At 37.5% G+C, this 24,797-nt stretch overlaps 1 protein-coding gene across 4 annotated transcripts; it reads right to left on the reverse strand.

The window, feature by feature from the left end:
* Positions 1 to 3,735: 3,735 nt before the first annotated feature.
* On the reverse strand, positions 3,736 to 17,006 carry LOC148846353 (uncharacterized). Of its 4 annotated transcripts, XR_016101947.1 has the most exons (7): positions 16,796 to 17,006; positions 16,589 to 16,658; positions 12,348 to 16,368; positions 6,831 to 8,226; positions 5,918 to 5,974; positions 5,083 to 5,130; positions 3,736 to 4,014 (listed from the first exon to the last, which is right to left on the reverse strand). XR_016101947.1 is itself a non-coding variant. In XM_088953516.1 (6 exons), the coding sequence occupies exons 3-5, from the start codon at positions 16,332 to 16,334 to the stop codon at positions 5,946 to 5,948; spliced, it is 5,412 nt and encodes a 1,803-aa protein (XP_088809642.1). In that variant the 5' UTR covers positions 16,335 to 16,368; positions 16,589 to 16,658; positions 16,796 to 17,006; the 3' UTR covers positions 5,050 to 5,082; positions 5,918 to 5,945. The 4 variants fall into 4 exon arrangements, 3 of the variants coding, with proteins under 3 accessions (XP_088809642.1, XP_088809640.1, XP_088809641.1); XM_088953516.1 differs by lacking the exons at positions 3,736 to 4,014; positions 5,083 to 5,130 and adding an exon at positions 5,050 to 5,082; XM_088953514.1 differs by lacking the exons at positions 3,736 to 4,014; positions 5,083 to 5,130; positions 5,918 to 5,974 and having other exon boundaries at positions 6,463 to 8,226; positions 16,796 to 17,004.
* Between the last annotated feature and the right edge of the window lie 7,791 nt (positions 17,007 to 24,797).

The raw sequence follows: 24,797 nt of genomic DNA on the forward strand, positions 1-24,797 counted from the left end.
CACCTCTCCTGGTTGCCACAAAAAGCCCTTCATTACCTTCTCCAATTTCTTAGCCTCCCTTGGAGGAATCCTGAGCACTAAAAGGAAGTAGGTTGGAATGTTGGTAAGTGTGGCCCTAATCATACGGCACGGTTACATCATTCTGGATTGTCCTGTTCATCCTATCAAGGGTGTTCGCAGGAAGACTCAACCCCGTGCTTATCAAGCAACAAAGGAGAAGGCAATTGACACTTTGTCCACTAAGGGGGATTTATCAGATAAAGGTGACAATACAATTCCTGTGGGTGAGCAGAGGATTTGGCAATTGGTACCATCCGCTATCTCTTCTACTTTCTCTACTATTGACTTGTCTGGTAAGTTCTCTGGTTATTGTTCTTCCCCCTTACATGTTTGGATTATTGATTTTGGTGCCACAAACCACGTGATAGGAGCCTACCCCAATCAACCAAGTCATCTCACTAAAACTCATGGTAAACACATTGCTATTGTCAATGGTGAAAAAAATTAAGTATCATGGGTAATAGTTTCCTATCCCTAAAACTTTCACCTACCATGTTACTCTCTCTTCCTATAACATTCTTTCATTTCTTTGTTCCTAATTTGACTACCAATCTCATTTCTATTGGCCAACTAATTGATGAAGGAAATATTCTTACATTTTCTTATGATGGTTGCTTGATTTAGGATCAACACACAATAGTTTTCAAGGCACCAAGACGAGGCTAGGCAACAAGGGGGTGCCATGTCACCTAATTGCCTAGGCGATGGATATTTTTAAATAAAAATCACATATCCTAGGGTAACTCCCTAGGTTCCATAACCAACTTTCCTTAATAACTATCCATAATTGTCATAAGAAAATTATAAACTTTATGTTTAAGTCTAGAAAATCAACATACTTATGGATATTTTTAAATAAAAATCACATATCCTAGGGTAACTCCCTAGGTTCCATAACCAACTTTCCTTAATAAATATCCATAATTGTCATAAGAAAATTATAAACTTTATGTTTAAGTCTAGAAAATCAACATACTTATGAGAAGAAAAAGAAGAAAAGAAAGAAATTTCAAAAAATATAGGGGTTGAACCTCTATTTTTGTTATAAGAAAAGAAGCAAAGAAAAGAAGAAGAAGATGTGGAAGAAGAAATCTCTATATGGGCGCCTTGTCGCCTAGGCGTTGCCTTGACAATTATGTGACACACTGGGAGGATGAAAGGGAAGGGGCATGGGCTAGGCTATCTGTTTGTGTTGGGGTTCGAGAATCTCAAATAGGAGCATCTTTAGCCTATCTTAGTTCTTCTACAGCTAATGCTTTTTTGAGTCAAAGAAATAATGTTTGGGATTTGTGGCATAAACAATTGGGTCATCCATGTTTTGACAAATTGAAGTTTTTGTTTGATTTTGGTTTAATTATGAACAAAATTCCTCCTTTTCATATTTTTGATGCTTCATGTATTGTTTGTTGTTTAAGTAAAAGCTGTACTTTACTTTTCTCTCACAAATCTGAGCATGCCACACCACCATTTGAGATTATATATGGTGATGTTTGGTATGCTTCTATTATCTCAAGATTAGGATACAAATGCTTTGTATTGTTCATTGATGATTGTACCAAAATTAAATGGATTACTTTCTGTGACACAATTAGAAGTTTTTGCAATGTTTAAGCTATTTCAAGGCAAAAATCAGCATTCTTCGCTCAAACATAGGGGGAGAATATATAGATGGAGATTTTCAGGCCTATTTGAGGAGCTATGAAATTCAATCTCAACATAGTTGCCCAGATACTCCTCACCAAAATGGTGCAAAGAACACAAGAATGGACATGTTCGTGTTGTAAGGACACTTCTATAGGAATCCCATGCTCCAGCTTCATTTTGGGTAGAAGCAGCCCATACAGTTGTGTATTTTATCAACTACCTTTTTCTTCTATTCTTGCTAATATCTCACCCTTTGAAAAACTTTTTGGTTGTTCTCTTGATTTATCTAACATCCATGTCTTTGGTTATGTATGTTTTGTACATCTTCCTTCTCATGAACTTTCTAAACTAACTGCCCAGTCTGCCATATGTGCCTTTGTGGGATATGTAGTTCTAACCACAAAGGGTTCTTGTGTTAGAATTTCATGAAATGTTGTGTTTCTTGAACATATATCATTTTTTGCTGGAATTGCTCAATTGTTTGCACCCTTTGTCTCTGTTCTGAAGAATTTTGTTCCAGATGATGTTCCTCCCTCATTTACTGTGAAAGTAACTCTTGTCTTCACTTGTAAGTGGTTATGTGCTCCAAAACCTATACTTGCCCCCCCTCCATCCATTTCAGACAGTGTTTTAAAAGTGAAAGGCGAAAGAGCCATTTTGTGCCCGAGGCGCAAGGCGCAAGGTGAGGCGCACACCTTTTGGAGGCAAGACGCACAATTAAAAAAAAGCTAAAAATCAAAAAATAAAAAAAATGCCAAAAAAATAAAAAAAAACTATAAAACATAATATCAATAAAAATATAAACTTAAATTTTAAAATAAATGTTTTAAAAAACCTATTATCTAAAATTAAAATACATAAACATAATATGTAAAGCAAATTCAAATGAGAATTTAAAAATGAAATCAAACATACAAAACATTTTCAAGCATATAAAACCCACAATCTCTTTTTTCTCAATTAAATCAAGTAGCTAATGTGGCATATTACATTTCTAATTCTATGAGCGGCCTTTGTGCCATGCCCCTCGAAGCAAGCCCAAACAAGTCCATGTTTGGGTCTTAAATTCTGAGTTTTCACACAAAAAATAATGATATTATAATTTTAATTGCTTTTAAGAAGATATTTTATTAGGATGAATGAATGGACAACTTTACCAAATAGGGGGTTCTTGAAGCTTCCATGAGCAAGCAAACGGGAGTCCGGGGGCGGAGCCCTTGGCCCAGCTGCTACACTCAAAAGGAAAAAACGTCAAATTTTCAAAAGGCGCATGCCTGGGCTAAGGCACAAGGTGCACCAGGCGCACGCCTAGGCACACTAGGTGTGTGCCTTTTGAATGGGCTGTGCCTAGGACCTGGGCAAGGTGCCTACCCTAAAATGTGCCTCGCCTATGCGCCTAGGCACACCTTTTAAATCACTGATTCCAGAGCATCATTCTTCAAATCCTCCTATAAGTAGTACTTTTCCCTTAGATACTACTCCTTCCAATGCTAATTCTTCCATTCCTCTTCGTCGTTCTATTCATATTTTCTCGGCCTCCTTACCGCTATGGTTTTTATTCAAACCATAGTTCCTTCTCTATTATTTTGTCCTCAACAAATACTCCTCGTTCTTACCAGCAAGAGATTAGGAGCATGGTTCAAAGTATCGATACACCTTTGTGTATCGGTACTTAGATACAAGCGGAAATGGTCTTTTTTCAGTTTTTTTTTTCAAAATTTAGTTTTTAGGAAGATATTTTAACATATTTTTTATTAAAAAAGAGTGGGGTCACAAAATACCTGTAAACAAGTGTTTCGGACCCCAAAAGATTCAACACGATATGCCCGATATGGGGTGTATCGTATAGATACTTTGAACCTTGATTAGGAGTTCACATTGGAGAGAAGCCATGGATGTTGAGATCAAGGTACTACATGAAAATGTACTTGGGAGCTTGTCACTAGTCAAGATAATCACTGAGACAGCTTTGTAATTTGAATTCTGAATATCGATGAGGCCCCAAAGTTTGCCTCTAACCACCATAAAATAATCAAAAAATAACATTCCATTAGGAAAATGTGTTGCATTGCCAGGAAATGTTGTCTGCACACTATCCATTTTTCTTCATATACATCCATTGTACATAATATTATCATTTTCCAATATATATGTTTGCATTGAAACCTTTCAAAACTTTCATGTTGCTCTGTAACTGCAAGCTGCAAGCTATAGCCTCAAAAGTAGAATGGATGAAAAGATTATTTGCAGACTCCTGACAGCTAGGCCTAACAGGTATTGATTTCATATCCAGGATTCTAGCAGGACCACCTTCAAATAAAAAATCGAAGTCCCCTCAATGATTGTGGTAAGATGATCATGGCAAAAAATATCTTTTTGCATGCTATTTTTTGGAGCATCTCAGAAGAAAGATGTGCTAGAGTATTCTACAATTGAGCAAGATCATCAGAGGTGAGCTAGACAGAATTGTTAATATTCAAATAGAATGTTTCAGCTGATCCAGTTGAGAAAATTAGGGCATTCATGAAAAAAGAGCACAACCACATTTGGCGAGGACAGAGACAGGAACGATTGTCCAAGTTGTCTGGAGGTGTAGCTGTGTTCAAGGTTGTAGGGGCTAGAATGTCAAAGGCCAAACAATTAACTCATTGAAGAAAGACGTGGAGTCCAGAAGAAACTAGGAAAACAGAATCTTTCCTATATATACCCATGATAATGCCGTAACCTTTAATAGAGCTCCCTTAAAGATCAACAGATATTTTAAAACTGAAATAAAAAAGATAGACCATCAAATACCAAACCATCTATATCAACATACCTAGCTACTTATCTGGTCACACATATGCTTAGACTAAGTTTATAGTAAAAAAGAGGACTTCTTTCCTAAAGAGAATAATCCCCAAAGAGAGAGATCTCAATTACATAGAACAACAATTGAGAGATGCCCTCTTCTAATAACAACAATGACAAGAAAAGTTGAATTTGCAAACTAGAAACAAAGGAACACCACGCCAAATGTAGGCACAGAAGAAAAAAAGAGAATCTTCCAGGATTTGAATTTCACAAGAGTCCAGGGAAATTTTGGGATTTTCTCACTGTGGGGCTGTTGGGATTTTCACACCATCTAGTTTAAATTTATTCAGCACATCCACCCAGAATTTCTAATTTGTCTTAGTCATGATATTTTTATAAATATTTGGTAACTTAATGGAACATCTAGTGGATTTTTCTTAAATAATGTCTGTCTGCCCAATTTATGTAGGAGTGTAACTTATTAAAGATATTTTTCACCAGTATAGGCTATTAAAGATATATGGAGCATGCAGTAAACAAGCAGAAGATAATTGGCCTCACAGAATTTCTGCAGAATTTAAGTACCTGCAAAGCATACAAGATATCCTGAACGGTTCCTGTTAAACCTCTAATCTGAGAAATTACAGAAAGAAAAAGTTAAATCAGATTAGAATTGAAAGATAGTAATGAAGAAATATAAGCCCTGTAACATAAAACCTTTTGATGCCAAGAGGAGGTGAGTCTGATCTAAGTGGTTACAAAGCCAAACTGGTCATTGATTCAATGGAGACGGCTTTGTTGATGATTGTAGCTTGAGAAGGAAGTGGCAATAGCAGTTGTAGTGATACTTCTTCTAATTCAATAGAGTTTCCATCAGTAATGGCAGATGGCTATAGATTGAGTGCAAAACAAGGGTGGAGCAGTTTGGAGGACTTATATTCAAGCAAACAGAAAAGGTGAATGTCGAGGTTTTTCATTCCACTTCAATTTGAATCAACAAATAGAGAATGACTGATTAGGGTTTATGGTATGGGAGGAGAAGAATAAAATGGAGAGAGAATGAACTAGAAAACTAGCAAGAGGCAAGAAACTCACCATTGCAAGTAGAAACTCATCAGTACATCCCTGGTTCTCAAACAAGCAAGAATGGATTTGTGGTTAGGGCTCGAGAGAGGCTTTTGTTTGTATATTTGTATTTTTTTTAATTAGGAAGGAGCCCTTTTCACAATCTGTAGTGGAGGCAAGCAACGGGTGCCCATAAAGGGTGCCTATCTGAACTGTAAAGTGAGCCTTTTCCACAACCCATAGAGAAGCATGTAACAAGCACCCGTAGAGGGTTGTCCTCTAAAATACTTATGGAGGCACTATTTTTGGATTGCCTCAAACTATTGTTGCTAAAAATAATATTTCTAGTACTAACCTGAGAATGGCACATTCTTGTTTTGCTCTCAATTACACTTCAAGTTCTCAGAGTTGACTGCAAAGAGAAATATTGAGCACATTACACTTAACAACAAATTCATCTTTATGTAGTGAACACAAAATAGGAATGCAGATCATCCTGATTAGCATGCTTTCCCATTTAAACAACACAACCTAGTTCCTCCTGCCAACATTTGGATTTGCACTGTAGTGCATCAAAAGAGAGAATCTGCCAATGGACCTTGCCAAGAGTCCAGACTAACCCTTGTCTTGACATTTTCTGGAAAACCATAAATAGGGAATCAGGATCTGCTGTGAACAAGTGTATGAAACAGGCTATGTAACCAATTAAAAGTGAACACGCCAGTTTTCCTACACGTAGGACAGATGCCTTACATGCACAAAACACTGGCATGTTCATTCTTGATTGGCTACATACCTGTTTCACATGTCAGTGTTTACAGCAGATCCTGTGTAATAAAAATGGAAGATGAAGAAAAAGCAAGAAATAAAATTGTGAATAATAGTATGGACATGCTCAAATAATTCAAAATTTCAATCACAATTATCCACAACAGATATAATATACAACATGCATAGATAAAACAAGCTTTCTCCAAGGAAGCCAACTACAAACTCTCAACAGATGGGACAAAATGCCAAAAGTTCCACTCTTCACTACTCTAATGAGATCAAACAAAATATCTAAAAGACCTAAAAGGAACACAATTACCATAAGCCAAATAACTGAAGGTCAAAATAGCACCAAAACCCATTAGTTCCACATCATGGGAAGAATAACAAGGAAAACATAAAATCCAAACCATTCTGTTTTATATCATCTCATTAAGAATCACTTGTGTTGGAGCCTGAGCTTGATTCATAAGATCTTTCTTTGTTATAATTTTCACCTGACTCATTCAAGCTTGAGCTGTCTACTTTTTCCTTAACTCCATGATTTGATCCTTCAGCACTTAAGTTGGTTTCTTCTGATTCAGCAAATCTCAGATCAACCACTCCAGTTGATTCCAGTTCCTGAGCCTCAACTTTAGCTGACCCATCTTCAACTTCTGAATAATTCAGGTTCTCCATATTATACACCAATGGTACCTTCAGAGTTGAATGGATATCTTCCAATGATCTAGCTTCAACAATTTGCATGTCTGAACCAATCTCATTAGGATGTTGAAATTCCACCACATGTGGCTTGTTGTCATTTGGTTCAGGGAGGACAGGTATTTCAAAATCTGCTCCTTCCTCATGGAGCTGCTTAAAGGCCAATTTAATATCTTCAAAAGATCTTGCCTCAAGAACAGGTAGTTCAAAATTAGTCATAGTTGCATTGAATTCTCCATCTGATTTCCCTGATTCAATAGATCCAGCTGCAGATTCCTTTAGTAACTTATCATGGAGTGCTTCAGTATATCTAACTTCATTTTCCTCTTTTACTGGCTTATCATTGAGAGACACAGTAACAGTTGTTTGCTGAACTTCATGGAGTTGCTTAAAGGTAGAATCATAATCTTCAACTGATCCTGCTTCTTCAACTGGCAGCTGTGAACTATTATTAATCGGTATTAGATCCTGGTTTATGAGCTTTAACTCATCAAAACCAACTTCACTTTCCTCTGGCAACTGCTCATATTTGAGTGGTTCAAGAACAATACTCTCTTCAACATCTTCTCCTTCAGGTTGCTTAATTACAGAATCAATATCATCCATGGAACTTTCTTCAAGAACTTGCACCTCTGAAGTACTATTTACATCAAAATGTCTATGGCTCTTTTCAGGAACTCCATGGCTATCACCAGATTTTGTTGATTGGTCTGCACCAGATCTGCATTTGACCAAAGTTACAGAATCTTCAAGATTGCCTTCAGAAACCTGCATTGTAGAAATGCTCTCATGGACCTCCAGATTGGATTGCTCTTCAATCTTGTTTCTGGTTGATTCAAATTCTTTGAAACTGAAGTCACCAACTTTGTCCAATTCCAGCAGCAACTCTTCATCGATCTCTTTTATTTCATCTGCATTTTCACTGAATTCTTTGGTGGCATGTGGATAAACTGCTTCACCTGCATCATCCAAGTGCTCAAACTGACTATTGTTCTTGTCAATTTCATCTAGCCCATCCATCAAATCTTCAGTAGACTTGTTCTCAGAAACCCCGGATGTAACAAAGACAGGAAGAGGAATTAAGGGAGAAAGATTTGATAAATCCTTGTTATCAGGATCTTGTGCTACTAGCTCCCTTGCATTAATAGTATTGGCTTCACCAAGTGAATTCAACACAGGAGTAGATGGCCCCTGCTTAACGTTAGAGAAACTGTTGTTAATCATTCATCTTATATTTTCCTCTACAGACAAGATATGCATGAGGCAGATGGTTATCATATACTCCATTTCCTCATCAACATTGGCCATCAAAAATACATAACCTTGAATATCTAACCATCCAATAAAGAATACACATTTTCTTATCATAGTCTGAACTACTCAAATTTAAGAAGACACTTTGGGTGGGATAAAGGCTTGGAGAATCCTAATTGTTTATTTAAGGGCAGGAATACTTTATGAAACATACAAAGGGGTTCTAACAAATTATATAGTTTATTTAACACCAACAGTATGATGCATGAACCAGAGAAAAAAAGAATGTGATGCATAAAAATAAAAATAAAATAAAGCCTATATACATTATACTTCCTCTGTTTCTTTACCATTTTTGACAAAACACAAAAATCAAGGAGTCAATCATGCAACAAAAGTCCACTTATAATTGATTTGCAAATTTACCCTTCACCAGAAAATGTGGATGTACCGTTCTAAAAATTTGGAAACATAAGGAGAAAATCTCTCCTAGAATTGCCTATCAGAAAAAAATCTCTCCTAGAATTCTGTTGAGACAATTTGATTTAGAATTTCCATTAAAGACCAAAGAAGACAAACAGTAGGACTTTTGACAAAGGGAAAAAAAAAAGAAGAGTGTCAGTAATTTGAATAAAAACAAAGACGAAGCATCTCTAAATGGTGCAAATTTAGAAATTAATTAGCCAAAAAAGAGAACAATTTAGTTTTAAATCAAATCACTGTCTCTCTCTCTCACTTCTTTTTTCTTATTGGCAAACCAAATTTGTCTCTTTAAAAATAAATACTCCAATGACTCAATAGTCAAGATGGTCACATGGTACCCCTCCAAATAGGAGGCATGGGATCAAACCTGCCGAACCACAGGCTCTCTGTGGTATGGCCAGTAGGCCACATTTGCACCCTGCTCTGCTCCACCCTCAATTACCCTGTAATGTCTAGTATGGACTACTTAGTACCAAAAATTAAAAAATGCTCCTAATTTCTGGTTTTCATTCTTATAATTTTTCCTTTTCTCTTGAGATTTTGAGACGTTGAGTTCTTTGATCTTTCTAATTTCCTTTGGGACTTCTATTTTTGAATAAGAAGCATCAAGCATCTTTTATTTGGAGTGAAGCCTTTTTTATTCAATATTGTCTATGCAGATTGAATTAAAAAATGACAGAGGTATTTTTTTAGTTAAAAGGTTTTCTTTCTAAGCCTTGAAAATGGATTGAAAGAAGACATCTTTGGGTTTGATTTAGTAATTGTATTCCATTTTCTTTTGGAGTAGAAAATGTCCTCTTTCAAGTTTTGAATTTGTAATGTTATAAAGGGAAATTCAGGAAAGTAACAGAATTCCTTTCCATGCTTTTCAAAAAGTGACAAAAAGTGGGATGATTTAAATGTTGAAAAGTGACAGACAAAATGGAGAGAGGGATTACAAAATTGTTAGTAGATCTATGTGATTCATTTTATTACAAAGTTCTAAAGAGAAATTAAACAATAGCATGATTTCCAGATACACAATATAGAAAAGCAAGAAATCATGCAAGCTGCAGCTTAGGTGGCAGATGAAAAGATGCTCCACAATGTGGCAACTAACAAGCACCATTTCAAAATCATTTCTACAAGACTTTTTACTTTATATTTCCAAACATCAAAGTTTGGCCTTAGGATTTAGGAAAAAAGCCTAATAGAAAGGGCATGATGCAGGATTCAAATGTGGAAATTTAAGAACTTTTTTTTTTTTTTTTGTAGTTTTGTATTTCTAGACAGTAGGGCATTTTGGTTATTTTATATGTTGTATGTGGGGTCTGGCCTAGTAGTTTGATTTGTCCAGTCATAGTTTAGTCATGTTTAACATTTCAACGTCATTGGTTAGAGCTATTAGTTTTCTTAAAATGGTTTTTCTATCATTGAATAGTAAGATTTATTAAATCATAGCCAAAGAAAGTACAATTTAGGGAGAGGTATGAGATGCTACCTCCCCTTTAAGGAGGGGGGATGGAGGATTCCATCTATCCTTTAGTTGAAAACACATGACAAAGGGCAAAGAAAATTACAGAGAAGCCCAATACAAAGTAACCCGAGTAGCCCCTTTTTTTAGCAAGATAATCAGCCAAGGCATTTGCTGATCTACCCACCCACTGAAACCTAACTGTCATATTCCTCGTGAGCCATTTAACCTTTTTTAAAACATCCTTAAAGCCCCAAGTGTCAGTACCCAGGTCAGCCAACCATCCTACAACCACCTTGGAATCTCCTTCAATTATTATGTTCTGCACTCCAAGTTAATATGCAACCTGTATCCCCTGTAGCACAACTAGGAGTTCAGCCCTCAGAGTCCCCTATTCCCACTGGTCCTGAAAAAAGAGAAAGAATGTTGCTGTCTTCGTTTCTCAATACACCACCAATGCCAGACAGTCCTGGATTGCCCTGACTACTCCCATCAAAATTCAGCTTAACAAAACCCTCCATAGGCGGAGTCCAAGCTGCTTGAATTCTGGACTTCTTAGAAGAAAAAGGCAACTGCAGACCAATTCCTCCTTATATAATCAAAGGAGTAATTTTCAAAGAGTTTTAAGGATTTCAGCCACAAAATAGCCCTTGTCAAAATACACTCCTTGACCTCAAGAGTGATCCTTTCCTTCTCCTGAAATATTCTGGCATTCCTTTCTTCCCAAATAGTCCCTAGGAGAGCTGCCCTTGTATATTTTAACATAATTCTCCCCCTTTTCATGGGCTACACAAAGGTAGAAGGAGAAAACAAAAAATTTACCTCAATTGGCAAGTTCCATCTGCACCTAAACGGATCAAATACCCAATTCCAAAGAGCTGCAGCAAAAGAACAGGAAATTAATAAATGATAACAGTCCTCATTCTGCGCTGGTTGGGATGTTCATGGCTGTTCTTTCTCTGGTTGGGATGCTGGGGTATCTCATCGGGCTACCCAAACAACACTGTGGAAAGCAATACATGGCGTCCTCCCCAATTTCCTTCAATTTGTAAGGTATGACACTTGCTCCGGAAATTTGCTTCATTTTTGGGAAGACACTTGGGTGGGTAATCAACCTCTAAAAGACCTATTTCCTTCTCTGTATGCCCTTTCCCTTTATAAAAATGAGGTTATCTCTGTCTTTCTTCCCCTCCCCCCCCCCCCCCCCCCCAGTTTTACCTTTATCCTTCAACTTGGACTTTGGTTTTTGTAGGGGCTTAAGGGAGGAAGAGCTTGCTTGTGTTACTTATCTTCTATCCATTCTAGAGAGTGTTTGCTTGGACCCCTCTTCTCTTGATAAAAGGGTGTGAACTCCTATCCCAAATGCCATGTGTGGATGTGTGGTGAGTGATTCCCATGCCGCAGAGTGCTTCTAGGCAACCCTCTATTTTCTCTTTAATCTTTCAAGAAGACATAACAACCATCAGTTCTTTATAAGAAAATGTTCCTTCAACATTCTCAGAGAATTGGAACTGAACTAGGTGAGGTTTCCCTTAATTTTCAACAAAACCTTAATTTTTTCCACCCTAGCTATTGTTTGTCTTTTCCTGTCAAACCATTTCCAAGTCCTCCCATAATTTGGATGCCTCCCCCATATATCCTTACATCCTTTCATCCTTCTAGACATCATCCTAAAATTCCAACTAAAACCCTAGATTCCCTAGTTTTTGAGTTTTTTCCCAAACCTAACTTTTTTTGTGCTTTTGTGCCAAATGTACTCCAAAGCTAACTATACTTGGTCACTCTCTAAAGCTATCCATTATGATCATTCCTATGAAATTTCACTAAAAATTTTCTATTCTGGACCTATCTTTGAATTTCAAAGTTTTTATCATCTTAGCGTAAATCTACAATATTGCAAGTCCTTGGAGAATATATAAGTTGATTATAAAACCACTGGAAACTTGTGGAGAAAAATAAAAGACAGAAGCCTGATTTAATGGCAAATATAATTAAGCTTAATATTGGGTAATGGCCCTTTATGTTTGAAAAGTTCCATATTTTTGAGAGAAATGGTAAGTGATTCCATTAAATATCAAAGAGAATAGATGAGAATATGTACAAGAGGATTAGTAGTATTTACCTGAGTTTCTTCATGATCTCCAACAGAATATGGCACAGGTTTCAATTTTTCAATCAAAGGCAGTACTTCCTCCAATTCATGTGAAGCTGAATTTTCAACAGCTGAAAAACTGGAATCAACAGTGTCCATCTTCTGATTGGAATCATACTGATGGGTGCCAACATGGGTCTCTGGATCAAGACTCGATGAAGAGGAATGATCTTGTTCAAAGTGAGGATTTAATTCCTCCTGCACTGGATCATCCACTATCAACTCCGAATTATCTGATGAAGTTGAGACAACGGAGACTTTCTCAACCACCAACTCTGGCACAACAGGTACATTGGGGGTATCAGAGTTCTGGTTAGCTCCAGAAAATCCGACTTCTATAACCCCATGCTCACTGAGCTCCGTAACTTTTCTAGTTTCCAATTCATGTTCATCTACTGCACAGAGATCCAGTGAGGTTGCCTGTAATCCAATTGCAGGAGCCATTTCCTCTCTTATACTTCCATTGTGAAATTCTTGTTCCCCATCTGCTCTTTCAATTGACATATGAGTTGAACCAACTTCAGATATCTCTGCTTGCTTGTCAGAAGATATGGAAGAGAAGGATACCGGGACCCCCTTATCCACACAAATGCAGCCTTCAATAGATGTAATGTTAGAGAGGTTCTTCTCAATTTCTCCTGAACTAGAATCATAAACGGGCTCCTTGGTTTGATTTTCATGGAAACCCTCTGCAGCCTGGGTCCTAAAATAGATTTTTTCTTCAGTAAGTGATGACTGCATGGAACCACCAGGACTCTGAGTTTGATCACTAATTGTCGATTTTAGATTTCCTGATTCTTCATCAGTGTTCACAAGGAATTTCTTTGCATCCATTTCTGACAATGATGAGAAGCTTGCTCCACTGTCATCTTCAACTATTTCTGGTTCAACATGAATTTCAATTTTATCAGGTATCATAGGAGAAGTTATGCTTTCTGTCACAGGCAAGATTGGTGTTTCATGACAATTCTCCTCATCTGCCACCTTCACCTCATTGTTACTAACATGAACATCTCTCTCCTCTTCTTCAATTTTATCAGGTGTCATAGGTGAAGTTACACTTTCTGTCACAAGCAAGATTGGTTCTGTTTCATGACAATTCTCCTCATCTGCCACCTTCACCTCATTGTTAATAACATGAACATCTCTCTCCTCTTCTTCAAATTTATCAGGTGTCATAGGTGAAGTTATGCTTTCTGTCACAGGCAAGATTGGCTCTGTTTCATGACAATTCTCCTCATCTGCCACCTTCACCTCATTGTTACTAATATGAACATCTCTCTTCTCTTCTTCAATTTTATCAGGTGTCATTGAAGAAGTTATGCTTTCTGTCACAGGCAAGATTGGCTCTGTTGCATGACCATTCTCCTCATCTGCCATCTTCATCTCATCATTACTAAGATGAACATCTCTCTCCTCTTCTTCAATTTTATCAGGTGTCATAGGTGAATTGATGCTTTCTGTCACAGGCAAGATTGGTTCTGTTTCATGACAATTCTCCTCATCTGCCACCTTCACCTCATTGTTATTAATATGAACATCTCTCTTCTCTTCTTCAATTTTATCAGGTGTCATTGGAGAAGTTAGGCTTCCTGTCACAGGCAAGATTGGTTCTGTTTCATGACCATTCTCCTCATCTGCCACCTTCACCTCATCATTACTAAGATGAACATCTCTCTCCTCTTCTTCAATTTTATCAGGTGCCATAGGTGAAGTTTTGCTTTCTGTCACGGGCAAGATTGGTTCTGTTTCATGACAATTCTCCTCATCTGCCACCTTCACCTCGTTGTTACTAATATGAACATCTCTCTTCTCTTCTTCAATTTTATCAGGTGTCATAGGAGAAGTCCTGCTTCCTGTCACAGGGAAGATTGGTTCTGTTTCGTGACCATTCTCCTCATCAGCCACCTTCACCTCAAAGTTACTAACATGAACATCTCTCTTCTCTTCTTCAATTTTATCAGGAATCATAGGAGAAGTTATGCTTTCTGTCACAGGCAAGATTGGTTCTGTTTCATGACAATTCTCCTCATCTGCCACCTTCACCTCATTGTTACTAACATGAACATCTCTCTCCTCTTCTTCATTTTTATCAGGTGTCGTAGGAGAAGTTATGCTTTCTATCACAGGCAAGATTGGTTCTGTTTCATTACTAATATGAACATCTCTCTTCTCTTCTTGTTCAATCTCCACAGAGCCAACTTCTCCAAATGTGTGGCTTTCACATTCAACATGATCAGACATATGATCAACATGGAAGATTTGTTCTGTTTCTTGGGATGAGTCTTGTTCAATACTCCTTTGATCTTCATGATCCTCTTCTGAATAAAGAGACTCAGTTTCTAGGGCAGAACTAAGCTTAGAATCACCCTTATCTCTTGATTGTCTTTGAAATATTGGATACTCTTCGTCCTCAAAAGCCATTTGCTCAGTTACAAAATATGGCTTCATCTTAATATCACGCTTCTTTTTCTTGTGTTCCACACAAGCTCCTAAACTGAAGCTCTCATGCCTTCGGAAGAATGTATCATTCTGGTTAATAGCCATGAACTCTTTCTGAAAAGCATCATCTCCAATGAGATTGGGCTTCTCTTCAAGTGAGTCATAGGGAAGATCAAAAGGGTTACGCCTTGGAAGCAATACAGAAGGAGCAGATCCAGGAATGGCTGGTAACCCCATGCTCTCATTAGAATCATAGGGAAGATCAAAAGGGTTGTTCCTTGTTGTCAAAATTGGTGCAACATAAAATGGAGGGTCATTACTATCCAAATCTATCAAATTTTTCTCAGCCTCCATTCTCAAGGCTTTCCTTGCACTCCGCTTGGCAATGAGGTTCTCCAACCGTTGGTTTCTTTCCAACTCAGAAGTTCCAAGATCTATGAGATTTTTTTGGTCATCCTCCGTCCACATGACTACAGATTTAGCAGAAATCTCTTGCTCCCCCTGTACTTCTTCATCGTCTTCATCTTCTTCTTCCTCCTGGTTTTCAGTTTCCTCTTCTAACTCAGCACTACCATCGTCAGATCCATGAGAGTGTTCTGAGGCAGCATCAGAGTCCTGCACTTTCTGAGAAGCTTCTAATTCTAAGAGTGGATGGAGCTCATCAAGCATTGGAATGATGTCAGCCATTGAAGCATCAGGAGAGGAACTCTCTGCATGATCAGACTCAGAATCAGAATCAGCATGCTCTTCTTCCAGCTTCCAAGAGAAATTTTGAGAAGTATCAGCATGATCTTCCAACTGTATATCAGGCAATTTACCTGCCTGTTGTTCAATTTCCTCTTTAAGACTTTCAGCATCTTTTTGATTTTCAGAAAATTGATCTTCAACATCTTCACAAGCTCTGGATACACTCTCCTCCTGGAATTCTCTCTTTTCTACAACTTTCGAACTACAGAATTCTCTCTCCTTTTCTTCTACCACTTGCTTCCCACCAAGAGTCCCTTTTGGTTCTTCCCCAGGCACAACGGTACTACCCATCAAACCTTCACCATGTGTTGAACTTGAAGAGGAAAGCACCTCTTTCTCAACCTTATAGTCCCTTCCTTCGCCCACTGGAGATGCCTCTTCAACTGCCTTCTCGTCACCTTTATCTTTCTTCTCCACGCGAGCCTCTACTGAAAAGATTTCATCTTTCTTAACAACAACGTCATTTTTGAAAACACCAGTTTTCAGAGATGCGATTCCATGGGTTGTCTTCTCCTCTCTCTCAACTTCAGGGATATGTGGATTCCCAAAACTCAACAGAGTTCCAAGAAGAACAGCGGTGCATATAAGAACAGGAGAAGAAGACACCAAAAAGCCAAACAGAAAAGGAAAACATCTGTACAGAAAAAGGAAGAAAAACCCCACACCCCAAAAAACTGGATGTTCACGCATTGATCGATGACAGGTTCTGATTGAAAAGATAAGACCTTTCCTAACATAAATTCCAATCTCCTTTGTATCAATAGCCATTTCTCTCTATCGCACTCTAACTTCTATCCCTGACCTGCACCAAAAGAAGACGATCAATGCTGACAATCCAACACCTCAGACAACTCATCAGATTCAAATCTTACAAAAAACAAAAACCAGCTGATCAATAAACAAGAAGATCCAACACTAAAAACCCAAAAGTTCTTCTCTTCTCTCTTTGCTTTTCTAATTACAATTGCATGAATATCACATAAAAGGAAAATCAGTCCAACGAAATATTCAAAACAACCTACCTCCAGAAACCAAAAAATAAAGGGTCAGGACTTAAACAGAAAAAATCCAAAAAGATGATCAATTCCAACCCTGAAACAGCAAAGAAACACAAACATGAACGAACAAACAAACAAACGAGAAAAATAAACGCATACCCGATAAAGCTCTAAACGTTAAACGAAACCCAACAAGATTATGGATGAAAACGTCAAGGAAGATTAACTTACTTGAGAATTAGAGATCAAACCGAAGAGATTAAGCAACGAGAAACTATGAACAAGAAAACACAGAGCAAGTTCTCTGCTTTTGCCTTGCTTTCTTTCCTCTCTGCTGTGCTAAGCTGTCGTAATGGTTTTCATCGTTGGAAGGACGGCAGAAAAGAAGAGAAAAGAAAAGGATGTTTTAATTCTTTTTCATTTTTTTAATCCAAAATCTCTTTCATTCTTTACTGATGTAGATCATTAGATACTCTTGTCCAGGACGATCCTGCCCTCCTTCATGATGACTCGTGTTGTGGAGGGGCACGTGCTTCGCACTTCCATAAGGTTGATCCGCTGAAAGATCCATGAGAGTTCGTGTTTCTCAAGATCCTCTTAAAGAATGTTGGATTCAGATAAAAAATATCGGATGTCATGTGTAACACGGTTAACTCACTATCTCTACAACCCTTTTTCTTAAAAATTCAGAAATTTCACCTGGCTTTGAATGGAGAAATCACTTTCGGTTTTTAGTGGTTTTGCTTTTTCCTCCCATCTTGTGATTGGAAAAATTTTTCAAATTGGGCTAATAATCATATTGAATGAATATGGGTTGTTTTTATGTGCCGTCCATTCTTAGCTGGAAGACAAATGTTATGTGAGAATGAATCTTTTGCTTGCTTTTAACTGCTTTTTGAAAGTTGTAATAGGGTCCCTGATGTGTGTGTGTGTGTGATTGAAGATATAAATAATAAACTTCATTGTTGATGCCTCTGTTTTCTGATTGTGGATTATTTGATCTTTGGGTAGAAAGATCAAGGTTTTAACTGGTGTAATCAATCACTGCATTCATGACCCCATTAAAATGGGTTTGGATAGGGTATACTATTGGGGTTCGGCTGAATCCTGAATGGATTAATTAATTTTCAAATGCTGTTCTGGACCACCTAGTGACGGTTGCTAGTGATCATTCTCCTTTGTTCATCAATTTCTGAAATTTGAAGCAACCTGCTGGTTCGAAGACTTTTGGTTTTCAATAATAAAGTTCAAAAGAGAATGGGAACAAGCCTTGGGGTCCTTTGCACAAAAAAAGTGCTTCTGTTAAACATGCTATTCGGCCGACCATCAATGTCCTTGAGAAACAACTACCTAGCTACCATCCAATAGGAGCTCTTTCTTCTACCACTAGCTAATATGATCACAAAGTAAAGATTGAGATTGGTGCTGCAGAAATGGTTAGACAAGAGGAGAGTTGTTGGTAGCAAAGGGCAAGAATGAACCAGAGATGAAATGGAGATAGAAACAGTACTCGATGTTTTCATGTTATGGCCTCTAATGGAATGAGAAGAAATTAGATCTATTCATCCCAAACTAGAAAGGGAAGACAGCAGTTGGACTTCTAATCGTGGTGAAATCTCTTCTTTACTCACTCAGTATTATGATAGTTTGTTTACTTCTTCTAGCCCAAATCTAAAGAATTTCACTGGGTTGCCTACTATGATTACTATAGAAGAGAAAAATGTTTGGCTTTGTAGGATGTTAGATAGGCTGGATGGTGTATAAACTCTAGTTTACGAGAAATGTTGAGGCACTATTGGTGCTGAGTTGGCGGATCAATTTCATTGTTATTGGATTTGGAGGTTCCCTTCAAATATTGTTGATATCAATCAAGGTGATATTGTGGAGGAAGAAAAAAGACTTAGTCATATATACAAGTTCATCACCTAAAACGTCTACGGGTATAAATGGTAGAAAAAAGATGCTTGAATAGTTGCAAACTCTTCCATCCAATAGAAGGTCGTTGTTAGGACATCGTATCCAACAGTCATTCTTGAAGTTTGGAATCATACTAATTTTCTACCATTTATACCCGTCGAGGTGATTTATTGCCATTTATGGCAGAGTGGGAGAGTTCGCTACGTACTCTCAAAGGACTACGGTATTTTGGTGTTTTCTTTTTTGACACGTGTCCCATAAGGGCACTAGTTACTGTCCTCCCTTTGTTGTCCTATTTCCTGGACTATTATGCCCTTGGTTTTGTCTTCATTACATGCTCTCCAGCGTCCGAATGTGTTGTCTAACATGATTTTAAGACGTTTTGATGGTTTTCATTCACCTTATATATATATATATATATATATATATATATATATATATATATATTATAAGCAAAGATCCATTGAAAACAGCAAAAAAATAAGGATACAAAATAATACCCATATGAGTTGTTCGTCGGAGGGAGAGGTCTAGGGATCAAAATGTGAGTTATATTTACATTGGCCCTTTTAGTTATGTCATGTGCAGGGCTCACATCGTTCCTATTTATAGACATCAATTTTAATTCCACAAAAAAGGAAAAAAGGAAAGCAGATACTTGATGTGCTCGAGCAATGCCTGTTCATTCCATCTTATGTATCCTATGGTTCCTTTGAGCTTTAGCAAAATTTACTTTGCTTCTAATAGGATGGTAGCTTGACTGATACCCAATAGAATAAATCTTCTCAGGCCTCTGATGATTGTCCAGAGCCCAGTTTCTGAGGCGTTAAAGGCCTTGCACCATTGTCCTTCTGCGATGCAAACATTGTGTGTGTAATACAATAAATACAAACCTGTAGAGGCTGAGCTAGTATTTGGGTTCCAAGATCCATCAATTATAACTAATGAATGGGAGTTTAGGGATAGCTGATGAGTGGGAAGAGAGGTGTGGTCATTTTGGTGGTGAGTCTCAATCCATTTCGAAGCTTCTATATCTGGGACATATTTGTTCGCTTTTCTCGTGACTTCAAGGGGGTTTGGAGACTTTCCCTTCCTATAATCCCACAGTGCTCTCAGAATGGCTAGCAGTCTAGCCATGGAAAAACTTTGGAGGTCCTTTTTCCCAAAATTCCTTTCTAGCCACCAGGTTAGGAAGTCTGGCAATCGTGATGCAATGAAGTTATTTGGATTGAAGCCAATTTGAGCCAATAGCCACACTACTCTCGCTAAAGAACATTCCAAGAAGAGATGCGCCTAAGTTTCTAGTGCATTTCCATAGAAAACACACAAGAAATGTCCCCTGAGTGCCGCAGGAACCAGGCTGACTATTTCGTTTTGACCCCATTCAACAAGACTTTCCATCCAAAGAGTTGACATCGGAGAGGAGCTTTTGTGACCCGCAATCTAGACCACTTGATTTGTTCTCTAGAAAGGCCTACAAGTTCATTTCTCGAGAGGCTCCTGTAGGCCGAGCAAACTGAATAGATGCCATCCTTTGAATTCTTCCACAACAGTTTATCCCCTTGGTGTTGAAGGTTCAAGGGTATGCTTAATACAACATCGGCTAAGGAGTCTTCAAAAACTTGGTGTAAGAGTTGGGAGTTCCAATCTCCAAGAGTTGTGATGAAATCTTTAACCATCCAACGTCTGTCAGTGTAGGTCTATCGGGTTTGTGGTTTATTGGTAGGGACCCAGGGGATCCAGGGATCCGTTAGGGAGTTTACTTTTGTTCCATCTCCTATTTTCCAACAGAGGTGAGGGATTAAGAGGTCCCTAACACTTAGGATGTTTCCAACCACCTATGCCATCTTCGGAGTCCTCGTCCGATCCATGTTCATTGTGACGGATTCTGCAAGAGTCGGGCTTAGCTTTGCTTAGGCTGAAGACTGGGAGATTGAAGGGTCTCTCTGGGCAGATCTCGGCTCTCAACTATTCACCGGGGTTATCAATGGTTCTATCTTCTAGTAGTTGTCTGTAATCGGCAGTGTTGGAGATGAACCATTTGTAGTTTGTCCAAACATGGCCGACTAGGCCACAATTAACACAGACGCGGGGGAGTTGCTCATAACAAAAGTGAAGCCAGATCGGTTTGCCCTAATAAAATATGAACCATTCTGAACAGAGGGGTTTTCGAAGATCAATGGTAATTTTTTTCCTGACAAACAAACCCCAGATTAAATGGCCTGTTTGTATTTTCTCTTGGTTTGGAACGATGGTTCCTATTGCTTGTGCGAGAGAGCAGACCCTGCTATCTTCTACTGTTCCTCTGGGTATCATGTGAATTTGCAGCCAAATCCTATGACTCCATACCTTCTCAACAATGCCGGTACATGAATCACTCCACTCTTAAAAGTAGTATCCAACTGGAGCGATAGAACCATGGACCCTTCTCTAGTGCAGTTCTTCTGTCATTCTAGTCAGAAAACAGGAACTCAAGACTCCCCCCTTCAATAGAACGAACTGTAATAGGAGCTGTAACTTTCCATTGAATGCTAACACGGTTAGCCAGAATGTCTTTTGTTACTTGTTGGCGTGGGAAAATGTGCCTCTTTAATGTAAGAGCTATAACATTGATAGATTCCTCGATAGGTTCAAAGGTTCAAAGGAGGGAGTTTGAACTTCTCTACTTACATTTACTGCATGTGAGAAAAGCGATTCAAAGTTGTCTGTTGCATGCATGGAGTCGGTGGCGGATATTATTTCTTTGCCTTTGGAAGCCATGCTGGTATAGGGAATATTCGGTTATCACGAGAGAGAATGAGAGGGAGTAACTTCCCGATGGGAGCCCTATGGGGACCACGTGGGGTAGGTTGGTACGGGAGCAAGAATCTATCAATAGGGGAAGGTGGAAGAATCTGCGATAGAACAGTATCAAGGGTTACGTAATTGAAATATTTGAGGATTTACAAAGGAGGGGAAGTGTCAAAGGAGTTATAGAGGTTACATGAGGCCACGGGAGGGGAGGTACCGGAGTTATGTTAACAGTGGATGGACAGACATGCAAAGTGGTGAATGAACTAGTTAGGAGTTACCAGGCATGTAGATATGAAGGTTGGTATTCATGCGATCCTAAGTGCACTATTATCGGCCCTGGCTGAGAGGTTGTGACATGCAGAAGTGGAGGTGATCTGGTCTAGGGGTTAGAGATAATTTGACATGCAGTTCTGGGAGTTGTGAGAGGTAGACATTAGGTAGGAGAGGTTTACGAATGGAGGGAAGTGAATCGACGGTAGGTTGGGATCTATGATTGGAGGATATTGTAAGTGGAAATACAAACCGGTGTTGGGTTGATATCAGAAGAAAGGAAGGTAAACCAAAGCAAAGGGAATCAGTCACTTAGATATCAGACGCTGAGGTTGCATTTTCTCTTCTTTGGATTTTTGAAGAGGGATTAGATCAGTGAAAATAGAGCATAATATGAATTTAAAAAGAAAAGAGAGAATAGAAGAATGAAAATTGTAACCTTAAGGCTCAGTTTGGAAGGAGTACAAATACAAATTCTTAGAGCGCAAAACCTTGTAATTTGTATTATTTTGTATGTATTTGCAAAGTACATATTTGTATTTGTACTCCTTCCAAACTGAGCCTTAGGTTTAGTTAATAGATCTAGTTTCTTAGTTTGGTAAATAGAACATATTTAAAAAGGGAAATAGGCTTTAAAAATTATAATAATAAAAAAAAATGAAAAATAAATAAAAAGATAAAAGTAAAAAATATAAAATATAAATATAAAAGATGTAAAGAAAGTAGAAAATAAAAAAAAATTAAAATTAACAATTTCATAAAATAAATACACATATAGGGTTCCATAAACATAAAATAATAATAATAATAATAATAATAAATAAATAAATAAAATGAATAAAATATTTAAAAATACAAAAGCATAAACACAATATATATAATAAATAAAATAATAAAAATTGATGTGGTAGATTCCTTTGCATTTTAGCTTGTTCTAGTGTTTTATCTGTTTATTTGTGCTTGTTTAAGATACCATGTGGGTCCCACCTATTGGACTCAGGAGAGGGGTGCCTAATCCCTTTCCTCTCCCATCCTAATCTTACCTGAACTAGTTAGCCGGTGCCCTGAGATTTGAAGTCACTAATGAACAAAAAGTGCTTTTCGATGCAAATCTCAGATGTCCCATCACCTCCAATTTCTTAACTGATGGGTGGTGACTCCATTTCTAGCCCAAGTGGTAAGTGAGCCGGTTTTTCCGGCACTTACACGCCCAAGTGGCAAGTGAGTCGGTTCAAAAGATTTAAACTTAAAAAAATTAAGTTTAAATTAAAAAATTATAATGGTATTATTAAAAAATAAATTTAAAATTTAAATTTATGATATAAACTATTTTAGCCTAAGAAATACTACAATTTTCCTATTTTTTTATTAAAAAATATATTTAAAATATAAAATATTAATATATATCTATGGTCAGTTTACAATTGGCTAGACCTATCAAAGATACATGTAAACTCATGATTCGATTCGATAATCTTAGATTTGGATGAGGTAAATGCCATATCAGATTGGATTTGGATGGTAGAAGTAGAATTCGATTAAAAATCAGATCAAACTCGGATTCACCCCCATCCAATTCGATAAAAACCCAAGTCTAATATATTTATAAATATAAATATGTTCTATATTATATACTTTTATATATTAATGGAATAGATAAAATTTCTTAGGGGTAAATGAGGAAATTTGTTCCTCAAACCCCCAGTCAACCAACCCTAAAATCCTAAACCCTCACTCGACACTTCAATAGTTGACATTTTCTTTTCACTTCTCCTCTCTTGTCATTGCCTAACTCACCTTGCCATTTGCCAAGTTGTTATCATTATCTACAACAACCAAGTCGTCGTCATCATTCTTTTCTCGCCTAGGTTTTCTTCTTGACCACAGAGATCTCATGTACCTTTTTCTTCTTGACCATTTGTTCTGAATAAATTATAGATTACTTCAAAATTTTTGAAATAAAAAATTAAATTTTTTAGATTACAGAATTGTTTCAAAACTTTTGAGTAAAAATTATTGATTACAGATTTTGTTTTAATGATAGTACATTCAACAATTGTGGCCATTCAACTACTGAAATAGGTAGCTTCAGTCGGAGTTGGATTAAAATCTGAAGTCCAAAAAGTTCGATTGGATTCTAACTCAGATTCCCTACATATAATTTGATGGGATTTTGGATTCGATGTCAGATGCAACCAACAACATGTTGAATTGAGCTTAGATTTAGATGAATCCGATCTGATGATAGGCCTACAAATGGCCAAAGAGAAATTGATCCAACCTATTTGGGTTGGGAAATTGTTGAACCAAAGCCGATTGGAAATACTTGAAATCGGGTTGGTTAATTTCATTAGTTTGATTCGGAATGACATTGGGGCGGGGCGGAGATAAGGAACCTCTCCCCATCCCTGTCCCCACAAAAATCCCTATCCACGTCTCTATTCCCATCCCCACTCCCTGTGATTCTTTATAATGTCAACCATTATGTTTTTGTTTTTTATTTTATTTAAAATAAAAATAAAATAATTAAAATTTACAAACCTATTAGAAAAGATTCAAACATATTCAATCATATTTTTAAAAATATTAACATATAGACATATATGTATGTGTATATATATATAATGTATATAGACATATAGACATATATGTATACATATATAAACGTATGCGTATATTTAAATATATATTAGCAGGGCTGGGAGTGCTCTCCCCGTCCCCGCACTGTTCTCGCTAACTAGGATGAAAATTTCCCCATCTCCATCCTCACAGGGGGAAAATCATCCCATCTCCGCCCCATTCAATGCAAATCCCCAAGGGAATCAGGGAAATGAAGAAAATTTCCATATCTAAGTTAGATAAACAACCCTATCTAAAATTAATTATTGTTATTTTTGTGTTATAAAAAATTATTAAAAGTAGTATATAAAATATAAATAATTATTAATTATTATATAAAACAATTGTAGAATCTGACATGTTTTTATTGTTTATTTGATGTAGCGCGATCTAGCTACACCCAGCCGGAGGGTGATCTGGCTTCCAATCGAGTAGTGAGCTTGATCAATCTGCAAGACGATGGATCAAAGAACTCGAGGTGGCTAACCCCGCGAGGTCACTCCGATGCTTAAGTTAGTATCTACAAGCTGAATGTTTTGAAAATTTGAGAGCTTGACGGGTAGAGAGTAGAATGATCACGCGTACCTAGGCCCTAGAGGGGTTGTTGCTCTTATATAGCTGAGCTCCCGCGGGT

The sequence above is a fragment of the Nelumbo lutea genome, chromosome 7 (genome assembly GCF_056320005.1).
Source record: "Nelumbo lutea isolate HS-2025 chromosome 7, American lotus-T2T, whole genome shotgun sequence".
Taxonomy (NCBI): domain Eukaryota; kingdom Viridiplantae; phylum Streptophyta; class Magnoliopsida; order Proteales; family Nelumbonaceae; genus Nelumbo; species Nelumbo lutea.